The sequence below is a fragment of the Bufo bufo genome, chromosome 2, assembly GCF_905171765.1.
Source record: "Bufo bufo chromosome 2, aBufBuf1.1, whole genome shotgun sequence".
NCBI lineage: Eukaryota > Metazoa > Chordata > Amphibia > Anura > Bufonidae > Bufo > Bufo bufo.
This window is the reverse complement of record NC_053390.1, coordinates 254,018,439-254,041,355: the sequence shown is the minus strand read 5'-3', so window position 1 is coordinate 254,041,355 and position 22,917 is coordinate 254,018,439. Positions and strand designations below refer to the sequence as shown.

The window sequence follows — 22,917 nt, the reverse complement described above, 5'->3', positions numbered from 1 at the left end:
AAATGTGTCCAATATTTGTTGGAGAGGTTGCGGACAAATAGGCACTCTTATCCATATATTTTGTGAATGCCCATATATAATTGACCTATGAAAAGAAATCAACAACCTAGTCCATTCTGTAACAGGGACGAAACTTCCTTTTACAACGGAAATATTTATTTTAAGATTAAATATAGACTCTCTCTCATTATCCTAGAAAACAATCATCTGCCACATACTTACAGCTTCCCTCCAAGGTATTGCATAAAACTGGAAAACAACATCAATCCCCCATATATCTCAAATAATCAGGAAAATTAACATTAATTGTAGGTATGAAAGGATGATTGCAAATAGTAACAATAGAGCACCTAAGCATCAAAAAACATGGGCACTATGGTGGTCCTCACCCTACGCTAAACTACTAGATACTTAGCCTCACACATATACTTCCATACCAATGACCTCAGAGGAATTTCTGTCCTCGTTCCAATCCCTTTATATTTTGTTTCCTTTTATCTTTAATATTTTTATCTTATCTCTCTACATTTCTTTATATCTATGGAACACAGACTGTAAGATTGTCGATTTATGTCATACATTATTGTTGATAAAAATACCAATAAAGAATTATTGAAACAGAAATCACGGAATGGTCGTGTGCATGTAGCCTTGCTGTGAGTTCCTGCAGACTTCAGCTATACTAATTTGTACTCGCATAATGCCATCAGTACAATTCAGTACAGCCACAGTTGAGCAGGGACACACAGCATTATAATGATTTATAATGCTGTGAGTTCGTGTCAAAGGAGCAGTGTGTTTAATGCAGTAAATACTGCTGTCACATAGAGTGTATTTCCTACACCGAATACACTTCTATTGGTTTGCTTACTTTGAGACAGAATTTTATGCCGCAATTTTGGCTTGATAAGTTTCGTCTTAGGCTCCTTCCCCTTTTCAAGCAAATCGGAAAAAGTTGTAGAAACCAATTTATACTACTTTATCGACAGATTTTAGGCACTGACACATTAGTAAATCTGGGCCAGTGTATGCCAGGAAACCACCCCATAACTGGTATCAAAGCACATTCACTAACAGAAAAACTCTGAGAGCATAATTTTTTATTTAAAAACGCTGGACACTAATGCGATGTATAGACTTGCATTGCAATTACCTCCCCACTAGTTTCTATGGCTCATTTATTACACATGCAGCATTTTTACAAAAAGACTTTGAGAGTAGCTTGCATCCAGTGGAATGGCTTTATCAGCGAATGAAATATTCTAGTTTGGCTTTAAGTCGCTTCTTGAGCTCTGGAGCTATTGGTAGACTCTGTATTTCCTTGATACGCAGTACTCTATCATGTGCTTCTTTGAATAGATCTGCTCCAATTGCCTCCTCCACTCTTTGCTTCCAAGCTGACAACTTGGGTTTGTCTTCGAAAACATCAAACCCAACTGCAAATGGCTATAAAAAAATAAAAAATTTAAAATAAAAGCACAGGTTGTGTATAGAACTGGACATTAATATTCCACACTTTAAAGTGACAGTAGATTCCCTTTAAGTGACAAACCACAAGAGTATTCTTAATGATCTATCTGTATTCTGGAGTCCTCCATATTCACAAGCAACCCCAACGCTGATAGCGTCCTCTCTTGCAGTGGCGCCAAGTGCCCATTGATCATAAGATATGAGGCTCCATGGTCAAATAGCAATCTGCGCCAGATAAGCAAAGATTAAATGAAAATTACTTTTTTTTAAAAGTGACACACTGCTATAATTATTGTGTCTATCACCTGGTGGCAGATTTCCTTTAAGGACTTGTTCACATCTGCATCGGTGGCTCCGTTTGTGGCCTCTGTCTTAGGCCTAGTTCACACGAACGTATGGCTTTTATAGTTTTTTGCGGTCCGTTTTTCACGGATCCGTTGTTCCGTTTTTGAGTTCCGTTGTGTTTCCGTTTCCTTTCCGTTTTTCCGTTCCGTTTTTCCGTATGGCATATACAGTATACAGTAATTACATAGAAAAAATTGGGCTGGCCATAACATTTTCAATAGATGGTTCAGAAAAAACGGAACGGATACGGAAGACATACGGATGCATTTCCGTATGTGTTCCGTTTTTTTTGTGGACCCATTGACTTTAATGGAGCCACGGATCGTGATTTACGGCCAAATATAGGACATGTTCTATCTTTCAACGGAACGGAAAAACGGAAATACGAAAACGGAATGCATACGGAACACATTCCGTTTTTTTTGCGGAACCATTGAAATGAATGGTTCCGTATACGGACCGTATATGGAACACAAAAAAACGGCCCGTACACCCGCAAAAAAAACGTTCGTGTGAACTAGGCCTTAGATTCTATCAAAGACTGGACAAAAAAGTTCTGCATTTAGGACTTTTTTTTCCAGGTACAAAAAGCAGGAACTCAAACAGAAACTGAACTGTTTAGTACTGTTCATTTCAGTTACCGTATGTGCAGAATCCGTCCTTTTTGTTGTTCTCCTTGTCTAACTGAGCAGAACAATGGAAATTGCCAACGCTGGTGTGAACCCAGCCTAACAACGTATTTTTTGTCCGTGTCCGTTACATTATTTTTTTTTTTTTTGCGGCCCGTATGCGGAACCATTTACTTCAATGGGTCTTCAATAAATAAATAAATAAATGACTCTGTGTGCATTTGATTTACATATGTCCACGTGGCCATTCCACAAAGCAAAAAAAAAAAATGTCCTATTCTTGTGCCTTGGAGCCACCCAAAAAAAGTAGTGGATGCAATACAGATTTCACACGGAATGTCAACCGTATTTTTTGCGGATCCGTGTTTTGCAGACTGCAAAATACACACGGTCGTGTGCATGAGCCCTAAAAAGCATGAAAATATTAAATCAAGCACAAGAGATCAAATAAACGTGCTGCAAAGTATTTTATTTACTCACCTGCATAATCTCCACAATAGCTACCAAATCAGCAATGGAGATCTTATCTCCAGCCAAGAATAGTTTGTTCTGCAAGAATGTATCTTGTAAGGTTGCCAAAGTGGCATTAAACTCACAAAGAGGAGGATCTAATGTGTCAGGTGTTGCTTCATGATCAAGGAGATAGGGGATCATGGCCTGTAACAGAAAAGAAAAAAAGAAAAAGAAAAAAACTTTGAGGTGGGTGCCTAACACATTGTGTAAACAGAGACTTAAAGGGGTTTTAAATTTAAAATGAATCTATCAGCAGAGAAATCCTTTATAAACCACAGTGCACAGTGAACATTAGGGAAGCTTAGCGCCCGCAAACTGTCACTGTATTACATGAAGTGCACTCATCCTCTAACGCTTGTGTGAAAGTACCCTTACATGAAGTGCACTCATCCTCTCTAATATGTGCACAGTGGGGGACAGGGGAGTATTAAAGGGGTTTTCCAGTTTGCATCAACATCCTTTAAAATAATCATTTATGAAGGAAGCTGTAATTTAGAAAATTTTTCTTTTATATTTATTGCCCCATCTTCTGCTCTGGGCTGTGGTTACATGTTCATGTCCATGCAGTTCTATATGTTCATGGGCGTGTCAAAGCAGCAACAAGGCAGTCTTATGTAACTATAAACAAGCTGGGCATTGTTAGGGGTGGAGCTGGAGCAGGGAAGAAGTGCATCATGGGTTTGGTTGGATACGGCAACAAAAAGTGCTACATACAGGATGGACAAAAACCAGGGGGGATTTGTCTACATGGTAAAAACAAGTCAGGAGAGTCTATAATGAAAAAGAAAGTGTGGGGAAGATGTACATGAGGTAAGCAACTACATGAACATTTATCTTAATTATAGGAATCCTGGAAAACCCCTTAAAAGTTATAGATCCCAATTAAAAGCTAGTTACTGTGCGTTTTAGTGTAAAATGTATTTCTGTGCCAATAGAGTCTCTTTAATGGGGCAATTATTTATATTTTATCCAAATTACTGCTCTGTGCCAATTATTATTTTTTTATCTCAGAAAACCCCTGTAAGCTATAGCTGGCCATACACATTAGATTGAAGTCAGCTGAACCCATATGGAGATAACCCGCTGCCAGACATGTCAGGAGAGATAGCAGTCGGCCAAATGTGGACCAAGTTTTGGACATGCTTAGGCTACTTTCACACTAGCGTTCAGAGCGGATCCGTCTGATGTTTCATCAGACGTTCTGCATTAAAACTTTGAAAATTTTCTAAGTGTGAAAGTTGTCTGAGCGGATCCGTTCAGACTTTACATTGAAAGTCAATGGGGAACGGATCCGCTTGAAGATTGAGCCATATTGTGTCATCTTCAAGCGGATCCGTCCCCATTGACTTACATTGTAAGTGTGGACGGATCCGCTCGCCTCCGCACGGCCAGGCGGACACCTGAACGCTGCAAGCAGCGTTCAGGTGTCCGCTCACTGAGCGGAGCGGAGGCTGAACGCTGGCAGGCGGATGCATTCTCAGTGGATCCGCCTCCACTGAGAATGCATTGGGGCCAGAAGGATGCGTTCGGGGCCGCTCGTGAGCCCCTTCAAACGGTGCGCACGAGCGGACACCCGAACGCTAGTGTGAAAGTAGCCTTACATGTTCAGTACTCTTTCTACCCATGCTCCAGTCCTTGGAGGATCCACCGACATTGCACAGGTAAGGCATGTGAATAAAACACTTTATACCACATTCACATGCAATGGAAAATATCTGTACAGAATGACATTTTAAAGGAATTGTTCACCCCTGGAGACCTTTAGGGCAGACCACCTGCGTGGCCAGACCTGTGGAGGGAAACATACTTACCTTATCCCTGCCGCTGGGTTCTGGCTCCTTTGTTCCCCAGCTGCAGATCTCTGGTCTCCCTGCATCAGGTAGCCACTGCAGCAGTGACCGACATGGCTCTCATGCGTCATATGACCCAGTGACATAATGCACGGGGAACAAAGCACCGCTGCGGCCAGTCATTGGCTTCCACATGACCACATGTCAAATAGGATTGTGACGCGGGGAGACCGAAAGAACCCAACGGCAGGATCAGATAAGTGCACTTCCCTCCGCAGGTCCGGCTTTGCTGGGAGATCTGCCCAGAATGCCACCAAGTGTGAAAACCCCCTCTAACATATGCAGAATGTCCATTATTGCCCAGATTCTGCATGGATAAGTCACAGTTTAGACTCTGAATTGCATTGCAACGGGACTAATCTACATGCACAGCCTCTGGCACATCCATGGCAGAAATCTGCTTCATTCTCAGATTTCTTTCACAGATGTTTAGGGCAAATTGACAAGTGTGAAGGTAGGCTTAGTCATCTGCAGCATTAAACTCCATTGACTTACACTGCACTGTCCTATGTTGCAGAATTTCAATGCAGATTATAAAACAAATATGTTATATGTTAATCCAATCTAACAGTATCTGAAGTATCTGTTCCAAATTTAACACCCAGATGCCCCCAAGTTCTATTGACAAGCCTATGAAGAAATGGCAAATACCAAAACTTTTATGAAGCAAATTTACCAGTCCTGGTAATAGACATGGCAGTCTGATAATGTGCCAAATTTATCGACACCTCTCAGGCTGAATAATAAATTGAGTGCTTTGTAAATACTCGTCTAACTTTATACTACCTATTGTTTGGCTTACTTTGCCCCACAATTTCCTTAGACAGTGTCACATCTTGGGCTTTTTTCACCATGTGCATGGGAATTGTGGCTCAATTTGGAAAAATGCCATCAGTCACATCATACTCCAGGTTGGCAGGTCTCATTTATATAGTTGCATGAGTTCACCCAAATTCTGTATCTGCTAATAGTTTTAAATAAAGCCATGCTTACCTTGATCAAAAAAAGTTTGGAGCCATGTGGACGGGTATTTGTGTGCTGCCAAGCAAGGTACTCATCTACACGAGCACGTTTCTGGAGGTCTGCTGGGTACCAGTGATCAGGGGTCTTATACTTGTTAGCTAGATAAAGCAGGATTGCAGTGCTGGTAAAAAGAATGAAAGGTAAGCAGGTTATTTAAAGTAGTTTTACACATGTGCCATCACACGGTATTAATGGTACCTGAGGTGCTGAATGATCAGATATTCTGATAGGCGTTAAAATACAGAATTGAGGAAGCCAAGAATAAAAGGCCAAGATATCCTGCTATTACTTTTCAATCATCTCTTCTTGGTTCTCTTTTTCTAGTTTTAGAAGATTTACGTTTATTGGGTTTAACCATTTCGTCCAAGAAAATAGTTTGGCTAAAGCTACATGGTAAAATTGTGTATGAATGAAGTATGATGTGACGCAAAGTCCACGCATGTCGACACTACATACTACTACAAACTGAGTAAAAAGCGTGAACTTTACCACCATACAAATACTTGTGATGCCAGAGATAAGGGGCCCTCCTGGTCAAAGCAGTTGGTGGGGGAAAAAAAATTACTAAACCAGGAATGCTATGGAGGGGAGCTCTTCCCAGCTGTAGAGCAGTAGCAGAAGTGCCAAGGCTCCACTGTCAATAGGAGAATGGGGCTTAGCAAGCCAGTGGGGGCAGTGCGACAGGGCAGAGTTTAGTGTCGTGACGGGGGGCCCCTAGACACAGTCCATGTGTGGCTACGGCATGCTCACTACAGTATAATACATTATATGTCTACATTGAAGCTAACTGCTGCACCCAGCTTTTCCACAGTTTGATATTGTCCACACCTCTGATCTTTCCTTCTAATCCCTGGTATGTCTGCACTGAACTTTAATGTCTGTTTCCCTGCTGGATTTGTTGAGTATTTGTTTACATTGACTATTTCACCCTGTATCTGGTCCTCCCTTGATTAGGCCATAAGTAGCCCCCTCCCCTCTTGGTCACACCTTATTGAACACTGAGTGGTATAAATCTAAGTCCTTAGGTCTTTCAGACCTTTGTCTTTACAAATTCAACATCTCTTAAGTGCAACTCTTTAAGTGCACCGAATTATACCAGAATGTGACCAGAAGGGGACCACAGGTAATTACAGAAATAGTTAATGCAAACAATTTTTCACTTTTTTATCTTACTCTTCCCACTTTTCCACAACCTCCTGAAATACCCCCACATCCATTCACCCAGCAAGGAACGATTCATCTCTTCCTCCATCTTACCTTCTCATCTAGCCGCTTGCACAAACCTGTTTGGCAACGTAAAACACTTCCTTCCCAAACACACACAGATACCTCATGCCCTCTCTTATTCCCATCTATTAACACTTTCTCTGCTTCTCCTTACTGCTGGTGATATCTCTCCAAATCCAGGCCCCCCTCAGCAAATCCCCACTATTACCTCCATGTCCCAGTCCAAATCTCCTTCTACAAATTTCTGCGACCCCTTAAACCTAATAACCATTGCTCTGACCCCTGCTCCTTTGGTTCCTCTTGCAGGAGCATTATGGAATGCACGCTCTGTCTGTAACAAACTGTCCTACATTCATGATCTTTTCATCTCTCAAAAACTTTCCTTTCTGGGTCTCACAGAAAAATGGCTGACACCCTCTGAGACCTCCTCCCATGCTGCACTCTCATATCGTGGATTTCATTTCCCCCCCCCCCCCCCCCCCCCAGCCCCGGCTGCAAACATGGTGGAGGAGTTGGTCTTCTCCTATCAGACACCTGCTCCTACAGCCCAACTCCACTGCCAGCCTCCATTACGCTCACCTCATTTGAAGTACACTCTGTTAGCATCTACTCTCTCTCCAACCTTCAAGTAGATGTCCTTTACCGCCCCCCAGGCCCAGCCACCATCTTTCTTGACCACTTTAACACCTGGCTACTACACTTTCTTTCTGCCGACATCCCCACTATCATCATGGGTGACTTCAACATCCCTATTGACACCTGCCACTAAGCCGCCTCTAAACTTCTTTCACTCTCTTCCTCCTTCGGCCTCTCACAGTGGTCTTAAGCTCCCACCCACAGAGATGGTCACACTCTGGATCTCGTCTTTACCCGCCTCTGCTCCCTATCTAACCTTTCTAATTCGCCTCTCCCCCTATCCGACCACTACCTACTCACCTGCTCTTCATTGGTCTCTTCTGCTGCTCCCCGGTCCATACACTACCACACTCCCGCAGGAACCTTAAACATCTCGACTTTTGCTTGCTTTCTGACTCTCTTCTCCCACTCTCTACCATCTTTTCCCTCCAAGACCCAGATGCTGCCACCACCCTATATAACACCACAATAAGTTCAGCTCTGGACACTGTTGCCCCCCTCACACACAACAAAACCCGAAAAATCAACAGACAACCCTGGCACACCAACCTGACCAAAAAACACAGACAAGCTTCCAGGGCTGCTGAGCGGCGATGGAAGAAATACCATTATAAAGATCAATTCACTGCATACAAGTAATCCCTCCTCATATTCAAATCCTCACTTGCTGATGCAAAAGAGGCCTACTTCTTATCTCTCACATCTTCCCTGGCCCACAGCCCTAAACAGATTTTTAACACTTAACTCCTTTGTCCGTCCCCCAGCGCCCCCACCCTCTCCTCTCATCTCATCTGAGGACTTTGCCGCATACTTCAAACATAAGATAGTCAACATAAGAGAAAGCTTCAGTACACAGTCCCCACAGACCCTCTACACAACTGCTCGGTCCTTTTCTCCCAAAACCCACTTCTCCACCATTACAGAAGCAAAACTCTCCACTCTACTCTCCAGATCACATCTCACCACCTGTGCACTTGACCCAATCCCATCCCACCTCATCCCTAACCTCCCCACAGTGTTTATCCCAGCCCTAACTCCTCTCTTCAACCTATAACTAACCTCTGGTGTCTTACCCTCTGCTTTTAAACATGCTACCATTACACCCATCCTAAAAAAGCCTTCACTTGATCCATCTCCTTTGTCCAGTTATCGCTCCATATCACTTCTTCCGTATGCCTCAAAGCTACTTGAACAACATGTCCATTCTGAACTGTCCTCTTTGACCGGATACAATCTGGCTTCTGACCCCACCACTTGACGGAGACTGCCCTTACCAAAGTCACCAATGACATACTAACAGCCAAAACCAAAAAACATTACTCTGTCCTCCTTCTCCTTGACCTGTCCTCTGCCTTTGACACTGTCGACCACTCCCTTCTGTTGCAAACTCATCTCTTGGCATCACTGACCTGGCCCTCTCCTGGATCACATCATACCTCACAGACCGGACGTTTAGCGTCTCCCACTCTCACACCACCTCCTCGTCTTATTCCCTCTCTGTTGGTGTCTCGCAAGGCTCTGTCCTAGGACCACTGCTCTTTTCTATTTACACTTTTGGCCTGATACATCTCATAGAGTCCCATGGCTTTCAGTATCACTCTTATGCTGACGACACACAAATCTACCTCTCTGGTCCAGACATCACCACCTTATTATCCAGAATCCCACAATGTCTATCTGCTATATCATCCTTCTTCTCCTCTCTCTTTCTAAAACTTAACATGGATAAAATAGAAACCATCATCTTTCCCCCATCTTGCTCAACCCCCCCAACAGACTGATCTATCACGATCAACGGGTGCACACTCTTCCTGGTCAACCAAGTCCACTGCCTTGGAGTGACCTTGGATTCTGCCCTCTCCTTCCGACCGCACATCCAAGCCCTTTCCACAACCTGCTGCCTCCAACTCAAAAACATCTCCTGCATTCGCGCTTTCCTTAACTTTGAATCTGCGAAAATGCTTGTATATGCCCTCATCATCTCCCGCCTAGACTACGGCAACACTCTCCTCTGTGGCCTTCCATCTAGCACTCTCGCACACCTCCAATCTATCATCAACTCTGCTGCCCGACTTATACACCTCTCACCCTGTTACTCCTCTGCCTCTCCCCTCTGCCAATCCCTTCACTGGTTCCCCATTGCCCAGCAAATCCAGTTCAAAATACTAACAAATACATACAAGGCCGTCCACAACCTGTCCCCTCTCTACATCTCTGAGCTACTTTCCCGATACATCCCCACACGCAATCTCCGATCCTCACAAGACCTCCTTCTCTCTTCTCCTCTTATCACCTCTTCCCACAATCGCCTCCAAGACTTCTCCCATGCATCCCCCACACTCTGGAACTCGCTACCCTAACATATCAGACTCTCACCTACAGTGGAATCCTTCAAAAGAAACCTGACAACCCACCTCTTCAGACAAGCCTACAACCAGTGACCCTGCTGCCTCTATACTGCCATGACCAGCTTCACCCTCACCTACTGTGTCCTTCTCCCATACCATGTAGATTGTAAGCCCTCACGGGCAGGGCCCTCTCTCCTCCTGTACCAGTTTGTAACTCGTCTTGTTTATGTTTAGTGCAATTGTCTGTATTATGTATGTATACCCCTTTTTATATGTACAGCGCTATGGAATGAATGGCGCTTTAATAATAATAAATAATAATAATAATAATAATAATAATGTGCACACATCAGAATGACCTGTTGGCTGCTAGGCAGGGGATGGGGTTGGAAGAGAGTCACAGCATACACAAGGGCTTTTTTCTTCTATACATTAGTGAGATTGGTTAGATTAAAGTACTATAAATTCTTCACCTTTCACCCATTGTGAAGTCTCCATCCTTGAGAGATGGTACCTTGCGAAGTGGATTCACCTTGCCAAAATCTTCAGTCATTTGTTCTTCTACAGAAAGGAACCAAATATTGTAATTTGTAGCCTGAATCTATGATCACCAGAAATGTCACTATATTTTTTTTTTTCCAGACAAGCTAAATAATTATAAAAATTGTTTATAACATATGTAGAAGGATATACATATTCACAAAAAGCAACGCAACTACAATGGAGAAATAAAGATATGAACCCAAATGGTATACTAAAGAGTAGAGTTAAGCGAACCCAAACTATAAAGTTCGGGTTCGTACCGAACTTTAGGTTTTTTGGCACCCGGACCCAAACCCGAACATTTACGTAAAAGTTCTGGTTCGGGTTCGGCGCTTTCTTGGTGCTTTTTGAAAGGCTGCACAGCAGCCAATCAACAAGCGTCATACTACTTGCCCCAAAAGGCCATCACAGCCATGCCTACTATTGGCATGGCTGTGATTGGCCAACTGCAGCATGTGACCCAGCCTCTATTTAAGCTGGAGTCACGTAGCGCCGCCCGTCACTCTACTCGGATTAGTGTAGGGATAGGCTGCAGCTGCTGTGAGGGAGAGAACAGGTAGAAATCTTATGAAGAACTGCTTCTTTACTCAGCGATCTACAGCAAATGTGTTTTGTGGGTGCAGTGCACAATTTTTGTAAGCCTGCCCTGAGCCAACTACTACTAATAAGGAACTTTTTTTCTTTGTTAGTCAATATCAATACATAATCGGCAGCCATTTTATGCAACGATAGTGCACCAGCACAGGATATCTGCATGTCTGCAAGTTCAGAAATACTGCTTTGAGACACTGGGGTTAAAAAAAAAACTTTTTTTCATATAGTGCACATCTAGGATTAGACGTGCATAAGTGAGTGTCACATTTAGGCTAGAAATACAGCTTTTTGCTTACTGGGGTGAAAAAACCCTCTGATATACTGCACATCTGGGATTAGACGTGCATAAGTGACTGTGAAATTTAGGCCACAAATAGAGTTAAAAAATAAATAAATTGTGTAATACCCTACATCAGGGTTTTTATTGGCGGTTAATTATTTTTAACAGACTTAACCACTTTTTACTTTGCTTGGTGAACGCTAACTATGAGGCAAACATCTAATAAGGGACGCAGTCATGGTCGTGGTGGTGTTAGTGGAGCCTCTGGTGCAGGGAGAGGACGTGGCCGTTCTGCCACAGCTACACGTCCTACTGAACCTACTACCTCAGGTCCCAGTAGCCGCCAGAATCTACAGCGATATTTGGTCGGGCCTAATGCCGTTCTAAGGATGGTAAGGCCTGAGCAAATACAGGCACTAGTCAATTGGGTATCCGACAGTGGATCCAGCACGTTCACATCATCTCCCACCCAGTCTTCTGCAGAAAGCGCACAGGTGGTGCCTGAAACCCATGCCCATCAGTCTGTCACATCACCCCCGTGCATATCGGGGAACCTGTCTGAGCCTCAAGTCATGCAGCAGTCTCTTATGCTGTTTGAAGACTCTGCTGGCAGGGTTTCCCAAGGGCATCCACCTAGCCCTTCCCCAGGGGTGGAAGACATAGAATGCACTGACGCACAACCACTTATGTTTCCTGATGAGGACATGGGAATACCACCTCAGCACGTCTCTGATAAAGACGAAACACAGGTGCCAACTGCTGCGTCTTTCTGCAGTGTGCAGACCGAAAAGGAGGTCAGGGAGCAAGACTGGGTGGAAGACGATGCAGGGGACGATGAGGTCCTAGACCCCACATGGAATGAAGGTCGTGCCACTGACTTTTAGAGTTCGGAGGAAGAGGCAGTGGTGAGACCGAGCCAACAGCGTAGCAAAAAAGGGAGCAGGGTGCAAAAGCAGAGCAGTCGTCGCCAAAACAGTTTGCCTGCTACTGGCCACCGTCACCAGGGACCGAGCACACCAAAGGCAGCTTCAAGGAGTTCCCTGGCATGGCACTTCTTCACACAATGTGCTGACGACAAGACCCGAGTGGTTTGCACGCTGTGCCATCAGAGCCTGAAGCGAGGCATTAACGTTCTGAACCTTAGCACAACCTGCATGACCAGGCATCTACATGCGAGACACGGGCTGCAGTGGAGTAAGCACCTTCAAAACCAAGAAAGGGCTCAGGACCCTCCTGCTCCATCTTCTGCTGCTGCCTCGGCCTCTTCCTCCGCCTTTGGAGGAACGTTGGCACCTGCCGCCCAGCAAACAGAAGATGTGCCACCAACAACACCACCTCCGTCACCAAACATCTCCACCATGTCACACAGAAGCTTTCAGCTCTCCATCGCACAAACCTTTGAGAGAAAGCGTAAATTCCCACCTAGCCACCCTCGATCCCTGGCCCTGAATGCCAGCATTTCTAAACTACTGGCCTTTGAAATGCTGTCATTCAGGCTGGTGGAGACGGACAGCTTCAAACTACCTTTTTACAGATTGACCATTATTTACAATAGGTCACTAGGACCAAAGGTTGTCTCTGGGTTTACATATGTTACTAATCTTTATGTTCAAAATGTAACGTTTATTACTTGTCTCTAAAAAACCTTTACTATCTAGAACTGACACTTTAAAAATATCAGCTGGGTCTGCAGTGCTGCTTGTACGTAGCTATATTAAGCAGTGGTGCTAGCTACGGGGCTCCACTTGATGCTGCCTTGCATGCTCATAATTTATAACGCAGTCCTCTTGTGCTATATTTAGCTCGCACTGTTTGTCTCACAGTGCGCTACTTATGAGTAGGTCAGTCCCGTGCTAGCACTCCCTATTCGCTCAGTACTATTCCATAGTCTTTGCTAATGCAGACACAGTCTGGTTAAATAAAAAGTATATATTATGTAGTATGAGACTGGCACTCTCTCGCATGGAAATAGAGCAATAGTAATAGTGTTGTTACACAATATTTAATTGGCAAAATATATATTAAAATACAACATTACAATACAATATTAAAATAACAATCGCTGCAGCGGAGACAATATCAGTCTCTAAAAATACCTAAAATCTAAAACTTCAAGTCCCAGCGCATGCGCAGTAGGGGGTGACCGGTAGCAGATTAAAGACTGTGCGCATGCGCTCAGATCTTGGCATCTGGCCAAATCCTATAGGCTCACGCATGCGCAAGTAATACCTAGCAGGAGTAGGAGATCGCTCCTAGTTCTAAGATTGTACGCAAGCGCAGTATAGTGGTAAGATCGTATTGAGTACTAAGGCCTCGGGCATGCGTACTCCAAGCCGCAAGCTCCGAGAAGTGTAAAGTTTTGGCGCATGCGTAGTAGGGGGTGACTGTGACTTTCTACTCTAATACCGAGTGCACGCGCAGTAGAGTAGAAAGATCGTACTGCAGATACAAGTAGCCAGACCTGCGCACTGGAATCAGCCAGGTCCGACGGGAGATAAGTCCTGATACATGCGCAAAGCTGAGGCCAATCCTGATTGGACAAAGGCACTGTGGGAGGCACTGTTAGGTAGTAACTGCTAAAAAACAATCACTGATAGGCTAAGGAATTGACTTAGGAACAAAAGCGCTACATAGTAGCCGCCGCAACTATGATGCTGGTAGGGAGGTTTTAAAAGCCTGGTCCTGCCCCTGTTCACGAGCAAACTTCCCAAACCCCTGAAGACGCCAAGAGCTTGGCGAAACATGTCGGAGGGCAGAGTGTGAACTTATATGTATTTTAACCAGACTGTGTCTGCACTAGCAAAGACTATGGAATAGTACTGAGCGAATAGGGAGTGCTAGCACGGGACTGACCTACTCATAAGTAGCGCACTGTGAGACAAACAGTGCGAGCTAAATATAGCACGAGAGGACTGCGTTATAAATTATGAGCATGCAAGGCAGCATTAAGTGGAGCCCCGTAGCTAGCACCACTGCTTAATATAGCTACGTACAAGCAGCACTGCAGACCCAGCTGATAATTTTAAAGTGTCAGTTCTAGATAGTAAAAGTTTTTTAGAGACAAGTAATAAACGTTACATTTTAAACATAAAGATTAGTAACATATGTAAACCCAGAGACAACCTTTGGTCCTAGTGACCTATTGTAAATAACCAGACAGCTTCAAACAGCTCATGTCGCTTGCTGTCCCACAGTACGTCGTTCCCAGCCGCCACTACTTCTCCAGGAGAGCCGTGCCCTCCCTGCACAACCAAGTATCGGATAAAATCAAGTGCGCACTGCGCAACGCCATCTGTGGCAAGGTCCACCTAACCACAGATACGTGGACCAGTAAGCACGGCCAGGGACGCTATATCTCCCTAACTGCACACTGGGTAAATGTAGTGGCGGCTGGGCCCCAGGCGGAGAGCTAATTGGCGCACGTCCTTCCGCTGCCAAGGATCGCAGGGCATCATTCTTTGCCTCCTGTTGCCTCCTCTTCCTACTCGGCTTCCTCCTCCTCTTCTACCACCTCCTCATCTGGTCCTCTTCTACCACCTCCTCATCTGGTCAGCGAGCACAGCCAGGGGTAAACGTCAGCAGGCCGTTCTGAAACTGATGTGTTTGGGGGACAGGCCCCATACCGCGCAGGAGTTGTAGCGGGGTATAGAACAACAGACCGATGAGTGGTTGCTGCCAGTGAGCCTCAAGCCCGGCCTGGTGGTGTGCGATAATGGGCGAAATCTCGCTGCAGCTCTGGGACTAGCCGGTTTGACGCACATCACTTGCCTGGCGCATGTGCTGAATTTGGTGGTGCAGAAATTCATTCACAACTACCCTGACACGTCAGAGCTGCTGCATAAAGTGCGGGATGTCTGTGCGCGCTTCCGGCGTTCTCATCCTGCCGCTGCTCGGCTGTCTGCTCTACAGCGTAACTTCAGCCTTCCCGCTCACCGCCTCATATGCGATGTGCCCACCAGGTGGAACTCCACCTTGCACATGCTGGAGAGACTGTGCGAGCAGCAGCAGACCATAGTGGAGTTTCAGCTAGAGCACACACGGGTGAGTCGCACTGCGGAACAGCACCACTTCACCACCAATGACTGGGTCTCCATGCGAGACCTGTGTGCCCTGTTGCACTGTTTCGAGTACTCCACCAACATGGCCAGTGGCGATGACGCCGTTATCAGTGTTACAATACCACTTCTATGTCTCATTGAGAAAACACTTAGGGCGATGATGGAAGAGGATGTGGCCCAGGACGAGGAGGAGGAAGAGGGGTCATCTCTAACACTTTTAGGCCAGTCTTTTAGAAGTGGCTCAGAAAGAGGATTTTTGCAACAGCAGAGGCCAGGTACAAATTTGGCCAGCCAGGGCCCACTACTGGAGGAGGATGAGGAGGAGGATGAGGAGGATGGGGATGAAGCATGTTCACAGCGGGGTGGCATCCAGCGCAGCTCGGGCCCATCACTGGTGCGTGGCTGGGGGGATACGGAGGACGCAGACGATACGCCTCCCACAGAGGACAGCTTGTCCTTACCTCTGGGCAGCCTGGCACACATGAGCGACTACATGCTGCAGTGCCTGCGCAATGACAGCAGAGTTGCCCACATGTTAACGTGTGCTGACTACTGGGTGGCCACCCTGCTGGATCCCCGTTACAAAGACAATGTGCCGTCCTTAATTCCCTCACTGAAGCGTGATCGGAAGATGCGCGACTACAGGCGCACGCTGGTAGACGCGCTCCTGAGAGCATTCCCGACTGATGCCGGGGGACAAGTGGAAGCACAAGGCGAAGGCAGGGGAGGAGGAAGAGGTCGCCAATGCAGCTGTCTCAGCGCAAGCACCTCAGAAGGCAGGGTTAGCATGGCCGACATGTGAAAAAGCTTTGTCACCTCGCCGCAACAACCGGCCCCAACTGCTGATATGGAGCGTGTTAGCATAGAATAATGTCAAAATCCACATTGGTAGTATGGAGAGCTAAGTTGTGTGGCAAGGTGCAAAGCAAGTTAGACATCTCGACATTATGCATTTGAATATCAAGCCATCTAGAGTACATAAAGGGCCCAGGTATAGTCAATAAACCATTATATGAATATTCACATGCATTTCTTCATCGAAACATATTTGCTAGGCTCACCGGCCAAAAAGATGAGTTAGCTGTCAGCTAACTCATACACATGAATGCTCATATGAATGCTCAGCTCAGCCAAGCATGCCCGTGTTGTGTATCGGTGAGGGGAGAAAGCCACTGCCAGACGACAAAGTATTTCAAGTAAAAGTTACAGGTTAAAGAAAGCATATTCAGTCAGTACACTTTAAAAACCTAATAACCTGACCCAGAATCCTGGAGCAATTTCAAAGTAAGCTTTCATTCACACATCGGTGTCTGTTTTGAGGATGCAAATACTAGGACAGTGTTGCATACGGTTTGGTCTGCAAAATGAACCAAAGTAGTGCAAGTCTCTGTTGTCAGTGTAACAACAAGCATGTGTGGACTAACAGATACGTGTGTTGCCTGTACAGAATATGGACAGCAGATGTCTGATTACATGACGTGAATAAGTCCTAAGCGATTGTATTTACGTCATAACTAGAGATGAGCGAATTTCTAAAAGATTCGATTCGGTCGGGTTTGCCGAATATTCAGAGAAGATTTGATTCGATCCAAATTTATTTGTGGCAAATCGCATTAAAAACAGCTATTTCTTGACTGCAGAGAGCCTGTATAGTGGTGTAGAACACGCATAGGGAGTCTGCTGTGGTAGTGACACAATACTGTGAGTCAGTATGACACGCACATGACAGGCATCGCTCTTAGAATCACTGCACACTTCACTTATTTGGTCAATTACGGGTCCAGAACTGACCAAATAACTCAAGTGTGGACTCAGCCTTACAGGTCAATGTTAGCGCCAGGTATAAAGAACCATGCACAGGCCCAAGATCCTACTATAGCGTGAAAGAGCGCCGATTCCACATAGATGTCTACAGAACCTGTTCTATTAAACGCTTATATAAGTAGAGTCTCCCTGAGAGAGTGGAGAGGGTGTCAGCAGTAAGTTTGTGTTGATGTCACTGATTATTTTGCCCTTCCTCTGATCTGTTAGAACAATAACCCCAAAAAACTGATCTTGTCTGTTGAGCATCCGCCTTCACTCTGTCAGCATTTGGTCAGTAATCCATCAGTATTGCTAAAAAAAAACAGGAGTGGATCCAAAACAGAGATGACACGTGAATGGAATCTTTGCATGTCTTCTGTGTTTTGAACCCACTCCTGCTTTTGGCTACCAAATCATAAGCTAATTCTGATGCAAAATAGGGACCATGTCATGCAGGCCTTACAGTTGTTACATAGACAGGATCCGTTGTGCGTTTAATCTTTCCTTCCTTCTGACAGATCAGAAGAAGGCTCAAATAAATGATGTCAACCAGGCCAAAAAAGCAAAATAGTGGCCCAGTCATGGAGTGGAGAGGGTGGGACCCGCATGAGAAGTCCACAGAGTGGCCCAGTCACATAGTGTTGAGGTGGAAGCAGCATGAGGAGACCACAGAGTGGCCCAGTGACATAGTGGGGAGGTGGGGGGGGGGGGGGCAATACCAGTACCAGCTGAAGATGGTGGGTGGTTGTAGGAGCACCTGGCATCAGGTGTGGCATCAGGCAGGTGGCAACGTAAGAATAGTAGCTGAAGCAGGCAGCCAGAATAAACAGGTCTCTTTTGTAAACAGGTCTCTTTTGTGGCACTATATATATATATATATATATATATACAAACCGGAGTCCAAAAAAGTTGGGACACTAAACAAATTGTGAATAAAAACTGAATGCAATGATGTGGAGATGGCAAATGTCAATATTTTATTTGTAATAGAATGTAGATGACAGATCAAACGTTTAATCTGAGTAAATGTATAATTTTAAAGGAAAAATACGTTGATTCCAATTTTCATGGTGTCAACAAATCCCAAAAAAGTTGGGACAAGTAGCAATAAGAGGCTGGAAAAAGTAAATTTGAGCATAACGAAGAGCTGGAAGACCAATTAACACTAATTAGGTCAATTGGCAACATGATTGGGTATAAAAAGAGCTTCTCAGAGTGGCAGTGTCTCTCAGAAGCCAAGATGGGTAGAGGATCACCAATTCCCACAATGTTGCGCAGAAAGATAGTGGAGCAATATCAGAAAGGTGTTACCCAGCGAAAAATTGCAAAGACTTTGCATCTATCATCATCAACTGTGCATAACATCATCCGAAGATTCAGAGAATCTGGAACAATCTCTGTGCGTAAGGGTCAAGGCCGTAAAACCATACTGGATGCCCGTGATCTCCGGACCCTTAAACGACACTGCACCACAAACAGGAATGCTACTGTAAAGGAAATCACAGAATGGGCTCAGGAATACTTCCAGAAACCATTGTCAGTGAACACAATCCACCGTGCCATCCGCCGTTGCCAGCTGAAACTCTACAGTGCAAAGAAGAAGCCATTTCTAAGCAAGATCCACAAGCTCAGGCGTTTTCACTGGGCCAGGGATCAAGTCATGAGGAATGCTCTCTGCAACATCTAGCCAGCAGCCCCTGAACTTCCTGAAGCTCCATTGTTCCACTGAAGGAAAAAGCACCCCAGACCATTATGGCGCCCCCTCCACTGTGGCGCGTAGAAAACATCTCAGGTGGGATCTGCTTGTCATGCCAGTAACTTTGGAAACCATCAGGACCATCAAGGTTACATTTTTTCTCATCAGAGAATAAAACTTTCTTCCACCTTTGAATGTCCCATGTTTGGTGCTCTCTTGCAAAGTCCAAACGAGCAGTTCTGTGGCGTTCAAGGAGACGAGGTCTTTAAAGACGTTTTTTGTTTTTGCAGCCCTTCAGTCTCAGATGCCGTCTGATGGTTATGGGGCTGCACTCAGCACCAGTAAGGGCCTTAATTTGGGTCGAGGATTGTCCAGTGTCTTGACGGACAGCCAATTGGATCCTCCGGCTCAGTGCTGATGAAATTTATTTGGGTCTTCCACTTGACTTTTTTGTTCCATAACCTTCAGGATCATTAAAGAAATTCCAAAAGACTGTCTTACTGCGTCCCACCTCAGCAGTGATGGCACGCTGCGAGAGACCCTGCTTATGCAGTTCAACCCGACCACGTTCAAAAAGGGAGATTTTTTTTGCCTTTGCCATCACGTGTGATTACCTGACAGAAAATGACAATGAATCCACATCTTTGCACAGATTTGGCCTTTTAAAGGCATGTGGTCCTAAAATTTTGATCAGCTGAAAAACAGCCTGTTTCAGTTTATTCGTTGTTTTCATTAAATTGAATGCTGGGAAATTCAGCAACTTACTCCCTACTGAAGAGCAATCCTCTCTCCCTCTATCAGTAAAAATTGCAGGATTTGGTGCCGTGTGGTTTCGCCATGGGTATTTTGAGCTAAAAAGAAATGGAATATATATATATATAGAACATCCCATCGTTTCTATCTTTCATGCTTTACCTAAGATACATAAAGGAGAGTTTCCACCCCCTATGAGACAAATAGTTGCTGGTATTGGTTCCGACTCTGAAAAATTATTAGAGTGGGTGGATTCTCTCAACCTTTGGTACTGTTAATTCCCGGAAATTTGAAAGATTCACGTACTGTATTGCAAGCTTGCGACAGTTTAGAGTGGAATGCTAATTATGAATGTATAACAGCAGATGTGGTAAAGGGAGCTACAAACGTGGTAGTAACAGATGTATCTGTTGTAAATACATGTCAGTGTGTCAAAATGTGACATCTACTGTGAATGGCAAGAATTACACCATAAAACAATATTTTAACTGTAACACAGATTATGCAATCTATTTAATCACCTGCAGAGATTGTCTTCTACAATATGTAGGTTGCACTACAAAACAAATAAAAAGCAGAATACGCAAACATTTATCAGATATACCATATTATGAAACTCACAATGTATCTGCAGCCAATTTTCAAGGACATACAAGAGCGTTTTCTGTTCAGGGAGTTGAAAGGGTTACTCTTCCCATTAGAGGAGGAGATCACAAACGAAAACTCCTCAGCCGTGAGGCATATTGGATGTTTGAATTGGGAAGTTGCTTTCCCACAGGTCTGAACAGAAAACATTATCTGATTTTACAATATCATTAAAAGAACTATTTTTATAGTTTTGTCTTTTCTTTTTGATGCACTGGGTGTTGGTTTTTGGTGTCTGATTAGTTCTCCTTCCCTTTTGAGCATGTGATGCCAAAGTCTTGATTACCTGGTGCACCACATGTTTAAAGAGAGGTGAACATTCACTTTTCTGTATGTCATGAGTAAGAACCAAGATTGTGGAGTCCGAAATGCGTAGACATTGTGGATCTTGTACAGGTTAAAATAAAAAAATTAGAATATCGTGCAAAAGTTAATTTATTTCAGTAATGCAACTTAAAAGGAGTTGCATTAATGCAACTTAAAATTTTTACACTCACCTAAAGAATTATTAGGAACACCTGTTCTATTTCTCATTAATGCAATTATCTAGTCAACCAATCACATGGAAGTTGCTTCAATGCATTTAGGGGTGTGGTCCTGGTCAAGACAATCTCCTGAACTCCAAACTGAATGTCAGAATGGGAAAGAAAGGTGATTTAAGCAATTTTGAGCGTGGCATGGTTGTTGGTGCCAGACGGGCCGGTCTGAGTATTTCACAATCTGCTCAGTTACTGGGGTTTTCACGCACAACCATTTCTAGGGTTTACAAAGAATGGTGTGAAAAGGAAAAAAAAAACAACCAGTATGCGGCAGTCCTGTGGGCAAAAATGCCTTGTGGATGCTAGAGGTCAGAGGAGAATGGGCCGACTGATTCAAGCTGATAGAAGAGCAACGTTGACTGAAATAACCACTCGTTACAACCGAGGTATGCAGCAAAGCATTTGTGAAGCCACAACACGCACAACTTTGAGGCGGATGACCTACAACAGCAGAAGACCCCACCGGGTACCACTCATCTCCACTACAAATAGGAAAAAGAGGCTACAATTTGCACGAGCTCACCAAAATTGGACTGTTGAAGACTGGAAAAATGTTGCCTGGTCTGATCAGTCTCGATTTCTGTTGAGACATTCAAATGGTAGAGTCTGAATTTGGCGTAAACAGAATGAGAACATGTATCCATCATATATGGAATATGAACATGGTTTAATAAAGTGGGAATAGGGATAATATCACCTGTCACATATATGTCTTCAATAAAATACAATATCAATAAAATAATAACAAAACCAATAAGTTAAAATATATATATCAATTCAATGGTGCAGAAGCCGGCAGCACCAAATGTCTATGGGCCTATGGTGGTCCTAGGTGGAATGGTATAGACAATAGTGCTGTCGGTCTCTGCAGCTGCAAATGGTAATTTCCTTGTGCATAAAAGATTTCATATACAATCAAATGGATTCCATAGGTTTCCTATATCTTAGGAATGTCCCGCATCAACAGAATAAAATGCTTTCAATAGACTGATATTTTCTATAAGGCAACTTTCAGTAAAAATATATCTATATCCACTCTGGCTATTCCGCTGTTGCAAGCAGATGCCTATAAACGATATTTCCAATAGGTCGATGTTTGCACTGTCACAACTTTCAGAACAGGATGGTATATCTGTATTTGCAATATATATTATTGTGAGCTGATGGTCTTTTATTTGGAATTGTCGGCCCCGTAAGTCCGTAGTAAAAGAGTATCAGCTGAGTCGCAGTTAATTAGTTGCGCACGAATATGCTGCCATATAGATGCTGGTTAATGGCTCCATTCGTTCATTATGTAGCCGCAACTGAAATTGCCCAAGTCAGTTTTGCTTTTTATAGAGGAATATCTCCTATGTAGTTTCCCACAGGTGTGGGCTTACCTCCCTCTGCGCTCGGTGGGACTATGGTAATAGTCTTTTGTTCTGCTTAGAATGCCGGCGTCCCGGCTGCGGTGTTAGCGTCCCTCGTGTCTCTCACCGCTACTCCTCACGTGATGTTCTTGTGTGAGGTAGGCGGCCTATTGTTTCCGAGCGCTGACGGGGTGATACACCTGATCCTCTTCCGGTATATATCAATGGGATCCTTCCCTTAATAGAAAGTGCACTTTTACTCCAAATAGGATTCGGGGTGTCTAGTCCAGGATTGTTGCCAAGATTCTCACCAAACGCGTTTCGGGGAGACGCTGTCCCCTTCCTCAGTGGTACTACCCCGACTCCATTATCTGCGGATTATATACTTGTCATCGGTACTCTTGAAAATCCGTTCTGGATCCTGGTTATATCTAAAGTCCGGTCCAGACTACTAAACATACATATTTTTCCCTTACGGTTGTGATGCGTTTTTTTATATACTCTAATGCGTTTTTTGTTTTGTATGCGCTATTTTCTATATATAGAACAGCAGGTTATGGTACATTGTCACAATCTCATTAATTTTAAATCAATACCATACCGATATATCATGAAT

The 22,917-nt window shown here is 44.3% G+C and overlaps 1 protein-coding gene across 1 annotated transcript in view; it reads right to left on the bottom strand.

The window, feature by feature from the left end:
• Nucleotides 1-1,222: 1,222 nt before the first annotated feature.
• Nucleotides 1,223-22,917, bottom strand: part of LOC120988741 (glutathione S-transferase theta-3-like) — a 42,391-nt gene continuing 20,696 nt past the window's right edge. The window contains exons 2-5 of the mRNA XM_040416388.1: nucleotides 10,515-10,602; nucleotides 5,801-5,951; nucleotides 2,925-3,101; nucleotides 1,223-1,446 (exon numbers count right to left, since the gene is read on the bottom strand). Coding sequence (XP_040272322.1) covers nucleotides 1,246-1,446; nucleotides 2,925-3,101; nucleotides 5,801-5,951; nucleotides 10,515-10,602 — 617 coding nt within the window. The 3' untranslated portion in view covers nucleotides 1,223-1,245. The remainder of the gene's footprint in view (nucleotides 1,447-2,924; nucleotides 3,102-5,800; nucleotides 5,952-10,514; nucleotides 10,603-22,917) is intronic.